The sequence below is a fragment of the Cetorhinus maximus genome, chromosome 3 (assembly GCF_964194155.1).
Source record: "Cetorhinus maximus chromosome 3, sCetMax3.hap1.1, whole genome shotgun sequence".
Taxonomy (NCBI): Eukaryota; Metazoa; Chordata; class Chondrichthyes; order Lamniformes; family Cetorhinidae; genus Cetorhinus; species Cetorhinus maximus.
The window spans coordinates 71773965-71790939 of record NC_135881.1 but is presented as its reverse complement, the minus strand read 5'-3'; the positions used below and the strand labels follow the sequence as shown (position 1 = coordinate 71790939).

Genomic DNA, 16975 nt, shown 5'->3' with positions numbered 1-16975 from the left:
AGATCATGGTACATGTTGGTACCAACGACATAGGTAGAAAGAGGGGTGAGGTCCATAAGACCATAAGACCATAAGACATAGGAGCAGAAATTAGGCCATTCGGCCCATCGAGTCTGCTCCACCATTCAATCATGGCTGATAAGTTTCTTAACCCCATTCTCCCGCCTTCTCCCCGTAATCTTTGATCCCCTTACCAATCAAGAACTATCTATCTCGGTCTTAGATACACTCAATGACCTGGCCTCCACAGCCTTCTGTGGCAATGAATTCCATAGATTCACCACTCTCTGGTTAAAGACGTTTCTCCTCATCTCTGTTCTAAAAGGTCTTCCCTTTACTCTGAGGCTGTGCCCTCGGGTCCTAGTCTCTCCTACTAATGAAAACATCTTCCCCACATCCACTCTATCCAGGCCTTTCAGTATTCCTGCAGGAGAATTTAGGGAGCTAGGAAACAGATTAAAAAACAGGATCACAAAGGGAGTAATCTCTGGATAACTTCCAGTGCCACGCGTTAGTGAGTATAGAAGTAGGAGATTAGTCCAGATGAATGCGTGGCTGGAGAGATGGTGCAGGAGGGAGGGCTTTAGATTTCTGGGACATTGGGACCGTTTCTGCGGGTGGTGGGTAGTGTACAAGGCATTGCACCTGAACCGGAATGGGACCAACATCCTTGCGGGCAGTTATGCTAGTGCTGTTGGGGAGGGCTTAAACTGACTTGGCAGGGGGATGGGATCCTGAGAGGAGGTTCAGCAGAAGGAGATGCACAGCTAAAATTAGAAGAGAGTGCATGTGAGTCTGGAAGGCATAGAAATTATAGGCCAATTAAGACATAAGGGAGTTTGCCAAGATTGGATGGTATTTATTTTAATGTAAGGAGTCTGACGAATAAGGTAGATGAGTTGAGGGCATAAATTAACATGTGGAAGTATGATGCCATTGCTGTCACAGAGACATGGTTGAGTGAGGGGCAGGATTGGCTGCTCAATATTCCAGGATATAGGGTCTTCAGACAAGACAGGGAAGGAGGTAAAAGAGGAGGGGGTATGGCAATATTGATCAAGGAATCAATTACAGCAGTAAGGAGGGATGACATCTTAGAAGGCTCCTCAAATGAAGCCAATGAAGGCAGCTTGAAAAAACTTTGGCAGGTAAAATAAAGGGAAATCCAAAGTTATTTTACAAGTACATTAAGAGTAAGAGGATAACTAGGGAAAGAGTAGGGCCCATTAAGGACCATAGTGGTAATTTATGTGTGGAGCCGGAAGAGGTAGGTAGGGTTCTAAATGAATATTTTGTGACAGTGTTCACAAGAGAGAGGGATGACGTGGGTATGGAAATCAGGCAGAAGGACTGTGGTACAATTAAAGAAATTAGCATAGAAAGGGAGGAGGTTCTAAGTGGTCTGGCAGGCTTAAAAGTAGATAAATCTCCAGGCCTGGATGAAATGTATCCCAGGCTGTTGAGTGAGGCAAAGGAGGAGATAGCAAGGGCGCTGGCAATAATTTTCAATACCCCTCTGGCCACAGGAGAGGTGCCAGAGGACTGGAGGACAGCGAATGTGGTACCGTTATTCAAGAAGGGAGGAAGGGATAAACCAGGGTACTACAGGCCAGTCAGTCTAACCTCAGTGGTGGGGAAACTATTGGAAGCAATTCTGAGGGACAGAATTGATCTCCACTTGGAGAGGCAGGGTTTAATCAAGGACAGTCAGCATGGTTTTGTTAAGGAGAGGTCATGTCTGACCAATTTGATTGAATTTTTTGAAGAGGTGACTAGGTGTGTGGATGACAGCAATACATTTGACGTAGTCTTCTTGGACTTCAGCAAGGCTTTTGATAAGGTCCCTCATAGGAGACTGATAATGAAGGTAAGAGCCCATGGGATCCAAGGCATTTGGCAAATTGGATCCAGAATTGGCTGAGTGGCAGGAAGCAGAGGGTGATAGTCGAGGGGTGTTTTTGTGACTGGGTGCCTGTGTCCAATGGGGTTCCATAGGGATCGGTGTTGGGTCCCTTTCTGTTTGTGGAATGTATAAACGATTTAGACTTGAATGTAGGAAGATTGATCAGTAAATTCGCTGATGACACGAAAATTGGTGGGGTGGTAAATTGTGAGGAGGGTAGCCTTAGATTACAGGAGGACACAGATGGGCTAGTCAGATGGGCTGATCAGTGGCAAATGGAATTTCATCCGGATAAGTGTGAGGTGAAGCACTTGGGCAGGACAAACAAGGCATGGGAATACATGATGGATGGTAGAGACCAGGGATGTACCAAGAATCAGAGGGATCTTGGTGTGCACGTCCACCGGTTTCTTAAGGTAACAGGACAGGTAGATAAGATGGTTAAGAAGGCATATGGGATACTTGCCTTTATTAGCCGAGGCATAGAATATAAGAGCAGGGAGATTATGCTGGAACTGTATAAAATGCTGATTAGGTCACAGCTAGAGTATTATGTGCAGTTCTGGAATCTGCATTATAAGGAGGATGTGATTGCACTAGAGAGCATGCAAAGGAGATTTATCAGGATGCTGCCTGGGCTGGAGAGTTTTAGTTATGAGGAGAGATTGGATAGACTGAGGTTATTTTCCTTGGAGCAGAGGAGATTGAGGGGGGACATGATTGAAGTGTATAAAATTAAGAGGGGCATGGATAGGGTAGAGAAGAAGGAACTTTTCACCGTGGTGGAGGGATCAATAACTAGGGGACATAGATTTAAGGTAAGGGGCAGGAGGTTTAGAGGGGATGTGAGAAAGAATTTTTTCACCCAGAGGGTGGTGGGGATCTGGAACTCACTGCCTGAAAGAGTGGTAGAGGCAGAAACCCTCGTAACATTTAAGAAGTATTTGGATGTGCACTTGCGATGCCACGGCATACAAGGGCCTAGTGCTGGAAAATGGGAATAGAATACTTAGGTACTTGTTTGACCAGAGCAGACTCGAGGGGCTGAAGGGCCTTTTTGTGTGCTGTAGACCTCTGTGACTCAAGGGCAACTCGAGATGGGCAATGAATACTGGCCCAGCCAGTGAAACCCACAGCCCAAGAATGAATAATAAAAAGAAACAATGAACAAAACAACAACCACCCGAAAGGCAATAAGCAGAGGGCAGTGAGAATCTGGGAATGTAGGAAGGATTTGACAGGGAGGGCCTTTCTCACCGCCAACCAAGATGGTGCTTGGCATGTGGTTTAGCTATATGCAGATGTGGTCTAAGGCGCTCTTCTCTTGAGTGACCTTCGGTCATCTCAAACTGAAATTGCATGCCAAATATTTATCCACGTAGAACAAGTGGATTCCCTTTATTAACTTAAAACTTTCATTGCAAGTTATTATGGCAGGCTACTGTCACAGGATATCTGACGTAAGAGTGAATTGCTCAATTGTACTTTGCCTATTTAGACGATAAGTTTTAAAATTCTCAGTTCCTCTATCACTGTCCAATCAAGTTTTAATATTTATTCGGAACCACAGACTGTCCAATTAGATTCTCTTCCGATATGGGCCAGTCCACCAATAAACAGAGGCGCAACGAGTGGCCCAATGGAACGTTAGCAACTGTGACCCAACGGCCAATCGGTTTCTCTCTTCGTGTTTCGCACTACCCAATGGGGAGGGTAAGGGTGGTGGCGCGCTCTGCGGAGACAGAGGGGAGGGGGGGGCGGGGCGGGTCCAGAGGGGATTGTTCTCATCAGGTGTTTCCTTGTTGACAGGAGTCGCCGGCGTGAGGAATGATTGACATGTTTATAGCTCCGCCCCCCTCCTGTCCACCCCCACTAAGAGAGAGAGAGAGAGAGAGACACCAGCCCTGAGCTGTCAATCACCGGGGAGGAGCGCCAGCCTATCACCGGGGAAACCGGGGACCCGAGCTGTCAGCGCCCCGTGCTGCCGGACTCCGCTGCGCGGCTTCCTTCAATATTCCGCATCTGCCACTCCGACACATCCCTGTCATGGATTGGTGGAGATAATATCAGCGGCGCTGAAATGTAAATGTTGCGGCTTTTTGATACATGTTGTTTTCTGGTGTTGCGAGCTGAGAGGGGTTTCGGTTGGTGGCAGCAGCTCGTTCGTATGCAGGAGGGACTGTCACTTACTATTATAGCGGGAGGTTTGCAACACGTATTTTGGATCTTGTTTTTTTTTGCAATTTTGAAAGAAAATGATTTATACCATGCACATTGCAGACACTCGAGGTTGTTTTTTAATTTGAAGAGTTAAAAGTCTGCTTTTTTTTGGGGGGGGGGGGGTTCTTTTTTTTTGTAAGTTGTTGTAATTTTTATTTTTTAAAAAAGAGAAAGCCATGGCGGAAGGAAAGGCGGAACGTGGTGTTGTCCCGTCTCTGGTGCCTTCATGTTCTGCTTCGCCCGCCTCGGTCAAAAAGGAGCGGGTTGAAGCTGTCTCGAACGGAGACTGTGTGGGAGAGGAGCCGGTGGTTGCAGCGGGAGGTGTCCTGCCCTCAAGTCCCGGAGCAGAGACATTCACACCTTCACCAGCAACAGCATCACCCCAAGATGGAAAACCTGGCATCCCTCGCAGGAGCAGCATCATCAAGGTAAGATGGGAAAATCATACCACAAATGCAGATAATTTCTCAATTTTCTCATCCAGCCCTCATAGTTTTTATACAGGGTACGTTTCCATGGGAAATAAAGACTAAATTGAAGACTGCTTGACTAACTGCCAAAGGACCATACGCATTGAAGGGACATGTATTTTGGTCGGGAATCATGCCCCGTATATTTAAATGAACTCTACTATAATTTACAGGTGCAGTTATAGGATTTTGAAGAAGTTGTGCAGGGCAAATTTAACAGATTAAAAAGTAATATAATTGCTAAAACATATTGCAAACAAACCACAATTGGTCTGAAAAATTATCATTCTAAAAGTTTTGCTTTCAGATACTTGTCGTGAATATTCAATTTTCTACACATATATATATAAAAAATCAATGATAAGCACGTTAGGATCATCCCTAATCCTACCTCTTTGCATTCATTGCTTATCAGATAGGATTATTGGGTTTAGTGAGAGAGTGATATTTCTTTTTCAGATTTTGATATTTATTCTGCAGATATGTGTATTGAATTCTGCTGGAATGTTATAGACATTTGAAATTTGACTTGGGTATATTTGCTATTATGTGTCTCATTGTTATGATAATTGAATCTGACAAGTAATTTTAATATTTTGTGTAGTATTAGTGTAATAATAAGTGATCACTGACATTTGTTTTTACCTAGCCTTATGCTGTTATGATCAGGTTTAGAATAGCTAAATTGTGTAGTTTTGCAGTAGTAACTGCTTTGAAAAATCTGGACCATTCAGTTCTTGTAGCAGTTTTGAGATTTGTGTTTGGATGTTTTTGGCAAAGCTGCAGTAGGCATGATGTGTAAAAATCAAGTTAAAGTAAATAAAACATTGCAATTGCTGGTTACAGAAAAATAGTGTACAACTCTGTGGCATTGATATTTACCTTTGCAGCAGAAATGTATGACAGTGCCATTAAGAAAAGATTAAGATCATAATACAATTTATTTAGTAGTGTTTTACAATTTCTATATGTTCTGGTTCTGCTTCTTTGTTCTCTTCTCCCACCCACCCCCACCAGCAAACAACTTTGATGATCATTGTTTGAAAGCAATCTAATTTTGAGGTCTCTGTCAGTACTGTTCTGTTGAATGACTACCTAAAGGTACATGAGGGCAGCATAGATTGAAATATCTTTTAATTCATTTATTAGCTCACAATCCTCTCCCCCCCCCCACCGCCTTCCCCCCACCCCTGGCCATACTTTCTTCATCATTGTTACTATGTCAGTACATGAAACATAACATGACTGTGCTGCAAAGGTACTATACAATTTTGATGTTTTGGTGTTGCAGAGTTCAGAATTAAACAGGAAAATGCATTAAATCTCAGAGCTTGTAACTGAAAGAAGTCACGTGGTTCTCCAGACCCTTAGAAAAAGCTGCATGCATGCACAGACCTTAAAGGACGTTTGTAAAAAGCCTGCATGTGAACCGTGCAGTCTGCATGTATTGCCGATGAGATGTGTTCATTGATCATACTCTTGTTATTAGGCCTGATGTTAAATGGATTGATCTTGTTCTACTAAACCTGTGTTAATTTTAAGTCCTGTACTATGAAGGAAATGTTGGTACCAAATTATGATTCACAGAAGTTGCTGCGAGGCAAGAGAGGGAAGAGTTCACAGTGAAAAAATTGTTAGATAGCACAATGCTATTATTATCATCTGGTACTGCCATTGGGGTTCCTAGCAGCATTTTTCAGAGAAAAAAAAACTTGCACTCAAAATCATTAATGTGGCAAACTAATTTACTTTGTTTCATTATTTTTACATACAAGCCTGAAGCAGACAACTTGTGGCAACAAGTGAAATCAAAATTTTAATTCTCCTTACATTTGAACGGCTTGCTCACCAGTGCATATGTGATGCTTGATACATTATTATTCCTTAAGCTACTATTCATTTAGACATGAAACCAGTGAGTAATGATCACAGTAACATCCATTGAATGGAAGAAGTTGTAATTAGTTAAGATATTAGAGCCTGTAAGTGTACAAATGGCATCTGAATTGTAATGTGTCTGAAGCCAAGGAGAAGTAAGTGCAGCAAAAACGTGAATCCCAAAGATATGGTATGACTATGAACAAGTAGAATAATGTTTTTAACATTCAGGTTGAGGACTGCAGCTGCATCTTATCTATATGAAAGCTTAATAAACAAAATCTGAGATGCTGTAAAATTTGGGCTTATAGCATTAGGCTATCAGGAAGAATCAGTTGATAAAACTGGTGCACTTGCAAATGATCAGAAATTATATTTGTTAAGTTTTTTTTGCTTCTGTTGCAGAAAACTGTTTTAAAGCTTGCAGACTATCTTTGTAATATTGCTGTTTCTTTAACTCCAATGTGATTACTGTCAGATTTTGAGCGGTAATCTTTGAATAATCGTACAGTAATAATTGCTATCTAAAATGGCTATTTTTGGATTGGTTGAAGGTCACCTCCAGGATGACTCTCCAAATTGATTGGGCTATTAGCTACTAACTCAAAAAGTGGTGAAAGAGATGTATGATCATGATTGTTTGGTGGGAATAAGCCACATATTTTTAACTCCTGCATATAGCATGAGGGCCTTTGTAGTCAAGGTCTTGTGTTGTACATAACACTTACTGAAATTATCATTTTTCATTATGGATACTGTATTGGATAGCAGGATGCGAAAATTACTGGCAGAGATTAACCACCTAAGAAATTCAACCATCGGTGGGAAACCCAAAACAATGTAAGGTCAAGATTAATTTTCCATACATGTGAAATGTGACCACAATATATTAATGTTATTGTGCATTGCGCATAGATCAAAGTGACTAAAAATAATAGCTGTGTTGGATTGCTTCATTTGGCTTGACTGAGTTCCTGATACAACTAGTTTTTTTTTTGTGAGGTCCTGTGCACAGTTATTGTATTAGATTCAGAATTGCATAATCTGCACCCATAAACAGCAAGTGATCCTATTTTATATTCTGTAACAGTTGATGTCAAGCATGAACCGAGTTTATTTCTTGGTAACAGAGTGAATGGGAAGCATGACAGCAGAATTGTATATACTTTTCAGACATGGAAGTGAGTCATTCTGTTGAACTCATGGCACAAGATCTATTTTGCTGGATTGGATGAACTCACTATATGTGAAAGCTATGAAATAACATTGTCCTATTATTAATCTTATACTACCATTCTGAAACGTTTACGTCAACATTTCAATTTAATAAATAGAACATTCACCTATGAAAATATACTATTGAGCTTCTTCTATTGCTCAAATGCTCCAAATCTGTTGTTACGTTTCAGGGAAAGGGTGGGGTAATTATGAAACTTAGAATATATTGGTGGCTGTATTTTATTTAAATAACTTTCAAAATGGAAACTGCAATATCAAAGTTAATAGTATTGAAATAGAATTGTGCATATATGTCTAGAACTATTACCAATTGTACATTTTAGAAACCAAAATGCCTAATGAGATGCATGCCTAATTTATTAATTTAAAGGGGCTGGGCTGTATTACAAAACCCAACTCCCCTAATCCAAATGGCAAAGAGTTCTGCAACTTGTATGCAATGTAAATTCAGTCATTCAATGCCAGATTTTCAGACACTAGCTGACTTACCAAGCTCCCATTATGGCAAACAGGAAGCATGCACACATTTCCATCAGAAAGAAGAGTGGCCTTACATTAAAAGAAAATGGTCTGCATTCCTTTGGCTACCATTTTATTCCCTGCCCTGATGTAGCTACTGGCTATGTAAAGTTACCAGCTGGCTAATGATCGCTCCCCTCCCCCAGGCCAACGATCAGTCCCTGCCCCACTCCCCTAACTAACAATTGCACCCCCCCACACTCCTCCCTACAGCCAATGATTGGTGCACCCCTGCTAATAATCATTTACAAGAAATATAGAAAAGATGCAGAGTATACGTATCTATAATGCATGAATTTCAGTTTGTTGCCCTTTCATAAACCCAGAGATTTTGTTTTCCTTTTCTAGAAGTAGCATTCAAAATACATGGGAGTGGTGGGTGAAGTCGCCCTCAAAAGCCCCCAAAATGCCAGTGAAATATCAATGATGAGGGTGACGAATGAAAGTAAATTGGCTCCTGCACCTGAAAAGTCGCTTCTGTACAACAGAATCTGAGGAGCTGCTCCTCCAGCCACAGGCTGTTTCTCTCTTGTGTATGTTGCTGGTAAGCGCAACTGCAATTCACAAGTGAGCCCATCAGCAGCAAATGCGGGAGAGAAACAGCCTGTGATTAGAGAAGCAGAGGGAAAGTGAGTGGCAACACAGAAGCCTGAGCAGCAGCGGAGAGAGACACTGTGGGGTCAGAGAAAGAGAGAAAGAGACTGCAAGGATTAATGAGGGGGGAAGAGACTGCCGGGGGTGGGGGGAAAGGAGGGAAGAGTGCAGAGGAGAAAGGAGGTCCGTGAGGGTGAGAGAGACTACCTGGGAGAGAGAGTGACTGCAAAGGAGAGAGAGAGAGAGACACACTGCGTGGGAGAGAGAGACTGTGAAAGTCTGTTGGGGAGTGAGAGATTGCAAGGAAGAGAGAGACTGTGGAGGACGGGAGAGAGAAAAACGACAGGGGAGAAAGATGCTGCGAAGATTGGGAAGTGGGGCTTCTGAGTGAGTGAGTGAGTGCGGGGGGTGGATGTGGAAGAAGGGTTGGGAAGTAGGGTAGTTTGTGACCTCACTCTGCTCTTGATTACTAAATCTTTTAGGTTTTTGCCTCTTTGAAAAGCTGATGTTATGTTATATTGGCTCAGTGAATTGACATCCCCTTTAATTTTTCGAAATGATTGTTAGCCACTTTATTTATTTGCTGGGTCATTGTGCAGCATGTTGTAATTTAACAGTGGTTTTGGTGTTAACTTATTTTGCCATGTTGGGTTTACTAGCTCTCTCAAAAAATTAGACTTGGTATGTCTGTGGAATCTTTCTGTGTACCTTCTCTCTTTTAATGCAATATAAAGGGTTGTAACTGCCTGGTTAAAATTTTACATCTTTGTGCATATGCGATGAAAACGTATTAGCTGTGACCTTACCAGCCCTGGAAGCTGTGTTTATGGCTTTTTGTGTGTAGAACTGTGTATCAGTTACTTTGAAAAAAAAACTTTTGTTGCGAGCTTATGCCTGTTGTTTTCTTGTGCCAATTTAAGCATTGTGGTGTCTAGGAAATTAACACTTTCCTTGTCTGTTGTGGCTTTAAGTTTAACAGAGGGGTGATGATTATTGAAGATATTGATGAATTCTTCTAATTTGGCCTCTGTGTGAGTCCAAAGACCCCTTATGTCATCTAAATACCTGTAGTAACACACAGGGAGCCCAGGACACAATGTCTTCCCACTCTGCCATGTTTTGTTTGCCTAGGCTGGGGCAATTTACTTATCCATAACTGTGTGGTTGTGCCTCTGATTTGAAGGTAAAGTTCATTGTTGAATTCAAAGTTATTTTTTGTTAAACTTTTGTAACCGGATTATAGATTCATCTGGTCTGTCGTGTTGGGGAAATTTATTAAAGATAATTTAGACAGCCAGCATACCTCTGTCCATTACTATATTTGCGTACAGACTTTCAATGTCCATTGTAAAAAGTCTGCCATTTGGGCATACGGTTAGTGAGTTAATTACCACTATAGAGTGGAATGTGTTTTTAATCTAACAAGGGTGCTTCTGTGCTAAGGGGTTCCAATCTATTCACTGAAACATGGATGATCATGTGAGGAGGTGTATTAGTTTGGAAAAAAATCACTGAAATGTGAAGTAAACCATACATTATCTCATGGCTAGCTTGGTCCTGCAGAATTAATTTGTGTATTTTTTTTGCACAGTAGGACCTTTGGAGGTCAGTTTCCTGGTGTGCTTAAAAACAAAAAACTGCAGATGCTGGAAATCCAAAACAAAAACAGAATTACCTGGAAAAACTCAGCAGGTCTGGCAGCATCGGTGGAGAAGAAAAGAGTTGACGTTTCGAGTCCTCATGACTCTTCAACAGAACGGTTCTGTTGAAGGGTCATGAGGACTCGAAACGTCAACTCTTTTCTTCTCCACCGATGCTGCCAGACCTGCTGAGTTTTTCCAGGTAATTCTGTTTTTGTCCTGGTGTGCTTGTCAGCACTCACTTTAAACAGAAGTATTGAGAGGAAATAAACTTGAAATTGGCAGAACAAAACCAAAGAATGCTGGAGAGTGTTAATTGCTTTGCAATTAATTTTTAAAAATGCTGCAGATGTGAGACTCATTCCCAATAAGTTCCTTTTGTGCCAAAGAGTTAGAATTTTCATTTCAGAAGTGGAGTATGGGAAATTTATTTATAATAAGTTAACAAAACATCTTACAAATTAAAAGATTTAATTATATATATCATCTAGTAAAGAAGTTGATGAGAATGAAAAAGGACCCCCTATAAACCAAAATGCAGCCCTCACGAAAGTCTCAAGAACTCGCGTTTAAAAAAAAAAGTATTTTGACCCCTGTCAAGAAGTAACAATGGCTATCATTCCCAAACAAATTAACTGCAGGAAAGGCTTGGTGGGCAAATTCTATTCTCATCCATTCTTCATTTTTGATTCTTTAATATCTTTGTTTTCTTTGATACTTGATCTATGTTTGTTTTTGTTTTATTTATGTTCTTGAGGAAAAGCTTGCATTTATGTATTGCCTTTCACTTTTCAGAATGTCCCAAAGCATTTCTCAGCCAATTAATTACTTTGACTACACTTCTTCAGTGTTGTTTTGTGGCAAATATTTATGCATATCAATTACTAGCAAAGAGACAAATAACTAGATAATCAGTTTTCTGACATATTGATTGAGAGATGATTGCTTACCAGAAGATTGCATTTATTCTTCTTGGAATACTGATATTGGATCTTTTACTTTCACCCAAAAAGGCAGGGTCTTAATTTAATGCCACATCTGAAACACAACATCCCCTTCATACTACACTGAACCATCAGCCTAGATCAAATCCTGAAGTGGACCTTGAATCCTTCTGACTTAGGCAAGAGTATTGCCACTGGGCCAAGCTGACACACGCTTGGAAAGATTCCGAAACTGCTCCATTAGTATTACAAAGTGGTTTCACCCCTGCCAAAGAAAACATCAATAGCCAGTTTAAAGGAAAGTCAGGAAAGATTTTAATTATGAGTCACTATTGTGACCAAAAAGGTCATGCCTTGGCACCATGAAAAAGATCTCCTTGCTTGCCAAGAACAAGTCACTCCTACAATACCAGCTTTAAATAATTCACCAATTACTTTGTAAAATCATGGTGACAGATCAATCTTTGCTAACAAAACTTTGGTGATTTATTATAAATTATGGTGCATTGCACAGAACTTAACTTTAATATTATGGTATGTGCATACGGTATGTGTGAGTCTTCGCAGGTGATTGCCCTCCGTGTCCACAAATATCAGCTCTGTTAACATTATTGGATGTTGCCAAATGTGTGAAGGTTGGCTAGGCTTCAGGGTGTAGAGTAACAGAAGAAGCTCCCTGAAAAATAAACATACTGGGCTGGATTTTACCAGCCCTGTGGAGATGGGCTGGGAGGTGGGAGGGCTGGCACAATGGCAGCAGAGGGCATTGGGAGGGGAGCCCAAGTTCTTCCTCTACTGTGACATATTACCACAGATGGGAACTTTAGCAATACCAGCACCCACTGAGTGGCTAATTGTGCCAATTAAGGACCGCCTCTTGGGCCCACAGCATTTTCCCAGCAGGTCCCCTCCTCTTTTGGGGAGGGGGAAGAGATGCGTTCCCTTATGGCTGCTCCATGACCCATGGAGTGCCTGCCTCCCCTGTGCCCCCCCCCCTCTCCCTCCCACCTACCAGTGTGCTGTTGGAAGGTGCCTCTTGTCACCCCCCCCCCCCCATCATTAGCCAGGGCTTGCCTGCTTGGCTCCAACCCATTGTTTAAAAATAAACTTGCCTTGTCTTTGAGGGTGCTTTATCATGGATGCACCCTCTCCTTTATCTTGCAACCTCATCAGTGGTGACCACTAAGGGCGGTGTTGCCAACTGCCGGTCCTCTGATTAGGCTGGCAGCTCTGGGGAGTGGGCTGTTGACCTCAATTGGACCGTGGTTCTGGTGACGGCCTCTGGCTGCTGCCAGTAAAATGCTGCCCCAGGATCCAGCTGCTGGCCTGCGCTGAGTTGGTCCTAACGGCAGAACTTCTAACCCCATGGGAAAATTTTACTATTTTATAATTACTTTGGTTGAAGTTAAATGAAGAGAAAACCTATTTTCTATGTTATTAATTAATTTTCATAAATTTAAAAAAATCATACCAAGATCATAATCCAGATAGACAACATAACTGAATGCTAAACCCACCTGGTTCACTAATGTCCTTTAGGGAAGGAAATCTGCTGTCCTCCCTGGTCTGACCTTCATGTGACTCCAGACCCACAGCAATGTGGTTGACTCTTAAAAATGCCCCCTGAACAAGGGCAATTAGGGATGGGCAATAAATGCTGGCCTAGCCAGTGACACCCACATCCCATAAATGAATAGAAAAAACAATAGCATTTCTGTAGCTAATCCTTTAGAAACTTGAGCAAACTTGTGCAATAGGAAGAGTACACTGTTTCCTTTTTACTGTAACTTCTGCATGTTGTCACCATAAACTCACTTGCTAACTCCCAATTCAGTACAAAGAAAATTCTGAAAGCAACTTTATGATATCAGAAGCTGCAGTGAAGTTTATACTAAGTTTATCTTTAGGTTGCAAAAAACACAGGGTAGATTTTCCTGAAAGCTGAGAAGCCCAGCTGCCAGGACCAAAATCAGGACCAGGACCATGGGGGCAACATTTTATTGCAATGGCCAGTAAGAGGCTGTCAGCACTACATCACAGGTGTCCAATAAAGGATGGAGACCTGCCTCCCAAAGCTGCTGGACGATTCAGAGGGTCAGTAGCTCAGTGCCTTGGCAGTGGCACTATAGAGGTGGTCGCTGCTAAAGCCGCAGATGAAGGAGAGGGCACCTCCATTTTGAGATGTCCTTGGAGGGTAACAGGGCTAGGCAGGCAGGTCCTGGGGATTGTGAGGTGTCCAGCGGTGGTGCTGTACCAGTGAGGGCGGCCATTGTTGTCGAGGGGTCCCTTGGTGGACCATAGTGGAGCCGAAAGGAGGGTAACAGGGCTAGGCAGGCAGGTCCTGGGGATTGTGAGGTGTCCAGCGGTGATGCTGTACCAGTGAGGGCGGCCATTGTTGTCGAGGGGTCCCTTGGTGGGCCTTAGTGGAGCTGAAAGGAGGCCCCCCGCGCAGTTCTCCCCCTGACCCCGCCCCCCCCAGCCAGGGTTTGCTTGGCGGTCCCCATATGTGGCTGTGGTACTTTCCGACGCTGGTAAAATGTCAGTGGGGGCAGGAGGTTGCCCTTAATTGGGCACTTAATTGCCACAGTTGGCCACCCTGCTGCTGAGGCTCCCAGTCCCAGTGCTGGTAATATGTCTTGATGGCATGAAGGAGTCTGGCTCCCCTCTCAATGCCTTCCGCCACTATTTTACCAGCCCACTTGTCTCCCGTACCATCTCCATAGGGGTGGTAAAATTAAGCTCATGATTTTTTTCTAACTTTAAAACTTCGTGCATTTGTATGCTTTTGAGTAAGTGAACAGTTTTGTCTGTGAGAAGTTGAACCATGAAAACAAGAATAGATGCCGATAACAAAGCTTCCAATCCATCATCAAATTCATGTTAAATAAGTGAGGTTTCAAATCAGAGCCTCACTTTCAGAGAATTGGGTTTGGGTGCCAACATGACTATTCTGTGTCATTCCTGATTTTTATGGCAGTTCATTTTAACCACTGGAAAATTAAGAGATTTGTCAGGCTGACCTCTGTCGAATTCACGCTCCTTTCAAGCTTGAGTTTTCATAAAAAGTTCTATCTTGCAAAACTTAGTCCCGAAAGCTCTGTTCTCCTTACGAATGAATTTATTGTTTTGCTAATAGTTATTGAAGCCTTGGGAATTTTGAAGGGGGTCTGTACTATGGCAAATTGACGACCAGAATTCCAGTAATGTGCTCCAGGTTGCATTGCGGTGTTACAAAGATACCCTGCATGGTACTGCATGTGCAGATAGTGAACTCTTCCAACTGCAATGCCATTTGTTGCATGTTGTTCTCCAGTGTCTACACAAACTGCAAAGTATCACACACCTTTGGCAGCCCTGCCTTCAGCTGCCAAGGCCCTAAACTCTGGAATTCCTTTCCTAAACTACTCCACCTCTTTATCACTCTATCCCCCTTTAAGGAACTCTTTAAAGTCTAGCTTTACATTAAAGCTGCAATGTAAGTACAAGTTGTTGTTGCTGTAATTGGCTATACTGGAGCCCTACCAAACACCGCAGATGATGAATATGGTCATCTTTGCTTCAAAGGGACTAAACAGGACAAAAATTGGCTATATAACAAGGTCTAAACTTTACTAGATAACACACTGCAATGTGATGTGTTATGTCTTGATGATGTGATAAGATGCTATATTAATGCAAATTCCTTTGCTCACAACATTCTTTCTATTAATGTTTGTAACAGTATGCTTTGTTGTAAACAGCGCATTGTGGTATTGAAATATTTGCTCAGTTGTTGCTGTTAAAACCATCGGTTCCCTAGAGTGTTTCTTCAGTTTCCTGTTCAGAACTTGCTTTGCAGATGAGTTCTGCAGCAAGAGCTGATTATTATCTGTGTCTTTAAACTGGACAGGAAAGTAGTGGACTGGCCTTCCACTTGAAGCTACGAACTTGGTATCACAATTGACTAAAGTCTTAAAACTGAGCTCCATATTTGCTTTTCCAAAAAAAGATAGTTAATCATTTTATTGCAGGAAGTTTAATTGCTATTGGTTCATTTGTACTCTTGCAAGAAACAAAATAGTACAGAAGCTTAAGAATGTTTTAAAATAAATAAAATGAAAGTGGCTAAATCAATAATTTGAAGAAGTCTATCAAAAACCTGCATGCAACCCTGCATTAATTGCACAATCCACTTCTGGTTTTTTTTGAAGAGGATGTGGTTGTACTGTGTAGCAACTTCTCTTTGGCATGAGTATTACCTGTTAGATGTTTTGTGTAGCATGTTACAGCCAAAGGAAGTATGTTAGAGTTAGCAAGCCAGCTCATAGTAGTATGCAAATTTTTCAGTACACTACATGGTTTGCCTGTGTACAGCAAACTAAAGCTGTGAAAAAAGTAAGTATTTGTGCAATCTTGGTTTGGATTGTCAATCTTAAACTTAACTGCAATTTAAGACAATCCAAAGTATGATCATTCAGGGTGGACATATATCTGAATTTGAAAAGTGGAAGTATATTTCAGTAGCTGATGACAAAATAAATTTGTTTTCAAAAAATCATTTTCCTACCCTCTGCTGCAAAACAAGGTAGCAACTTGTTTCTGGTTCCTTTATGCTTAAACCAGAGCAATGTGTTAACTTTTCCAACTTTCAGCAGGTCAAATAGTTCAGTTAATATACTTACCAAAAAGCTTAATTTAAAAAAAATTCAGTTTCTCAGACACATGTCTTTTGATGCAAATTTCATTATGTACAACTTTAACAGGACAGATCTCTGTGCTCACTGAAAAAACTTTTCAATGGATAGCGTGCCTTGCCACAACTAAAAGTATGCTTCAGTAACCCAGGTCTCGCAAGTGATCCACAGTTCGGTCCACAGACTAGACAACTGGTATGCCAAGTTCTTCACAAGGTAAAGAAAGAAGAAAAACGTGTATTTATATAGCACATTTCATGTTTTCCTGATAACTCAAAAGTACTTCAAAGCCAAGGCATTACTTTTGAAATACTGTCATTGTTACGTAAGCAAACACAGCATTTGAGCATAGAAAGGACTCAGAAATGACCATTTAATCTGTCTAGTAGTTCTGTATGAGGAATAAATGTTGACCAGTATACTGGAAATACTACCCTGCTCTTTGAATTGGATAATTTATGTCCCTGTGAACATGCAGGTGAGGGCTCAGTTTAATGTCTCATACGAAAGGTGGTACTCTGACGATATTCCTTCTGTACTGCACTGAATTGTTAGCATAGATTACATGCTTTAAAAATGATGTATTTTCAAAAAGCCATATGGTTTTAAGTACGGTTAGGCCATACTTAGAGTACTCTGTGCTGTTTTGGGTGACCCACTATAAAAAGGATGTTAAAGAAACAAGTGGACGTGCAGTATAGATGCACAGGGATGAGGCCAGGGATGGGAAACTATAATTGTGTCTTGAGAAACTGAGCCTATTTTCACTGGAGCAGAGAAAGTTGAGAGGAGATGTAATGGAGGTTTTAAAATTATAAGAAGTTTGATGTAATTTTCCTATTGACTCTATTTCTTGTGATTGTGGAGTAAGTGACAGATCAATAATCTAATAGAA

At 41.5% G+C, this 16975-nt stretch overlaps 1 protein-coding gene across 3 annotated transcripts in view; it reads left to right on the top strand.

Annotated features, from left to right (window-relative positions):
* The first annotated feature begins 3767 nt into the window (after positions 1-3767).
* plcl2 (phospholipase C like 2) overlaps positions 3768-16975 on the top strand; it is a 315017-nt gene continuing 301809 nt past the window's right edge. Inside the window, exons 1-2 of one of the 3 annotated variants that reach the window (XM_078538540.1) lie at positions 3769-3985; positions 4292-4551. In XM_078538540.1, coding sequence (XP_078394666.1) covers positions 4300-4551 — 252 coding nt within the window. In that variant the 5' untranslated portion in view covers positions 3769-3985; positions 4292-4299. Of the gene's footprint in view, positions 4552-16975 lie in introns of all 3 variants that reach the window. The other 2 variants (XM_078538541.1, XM_078538539.1) reach the window with 2 other exon arrangements.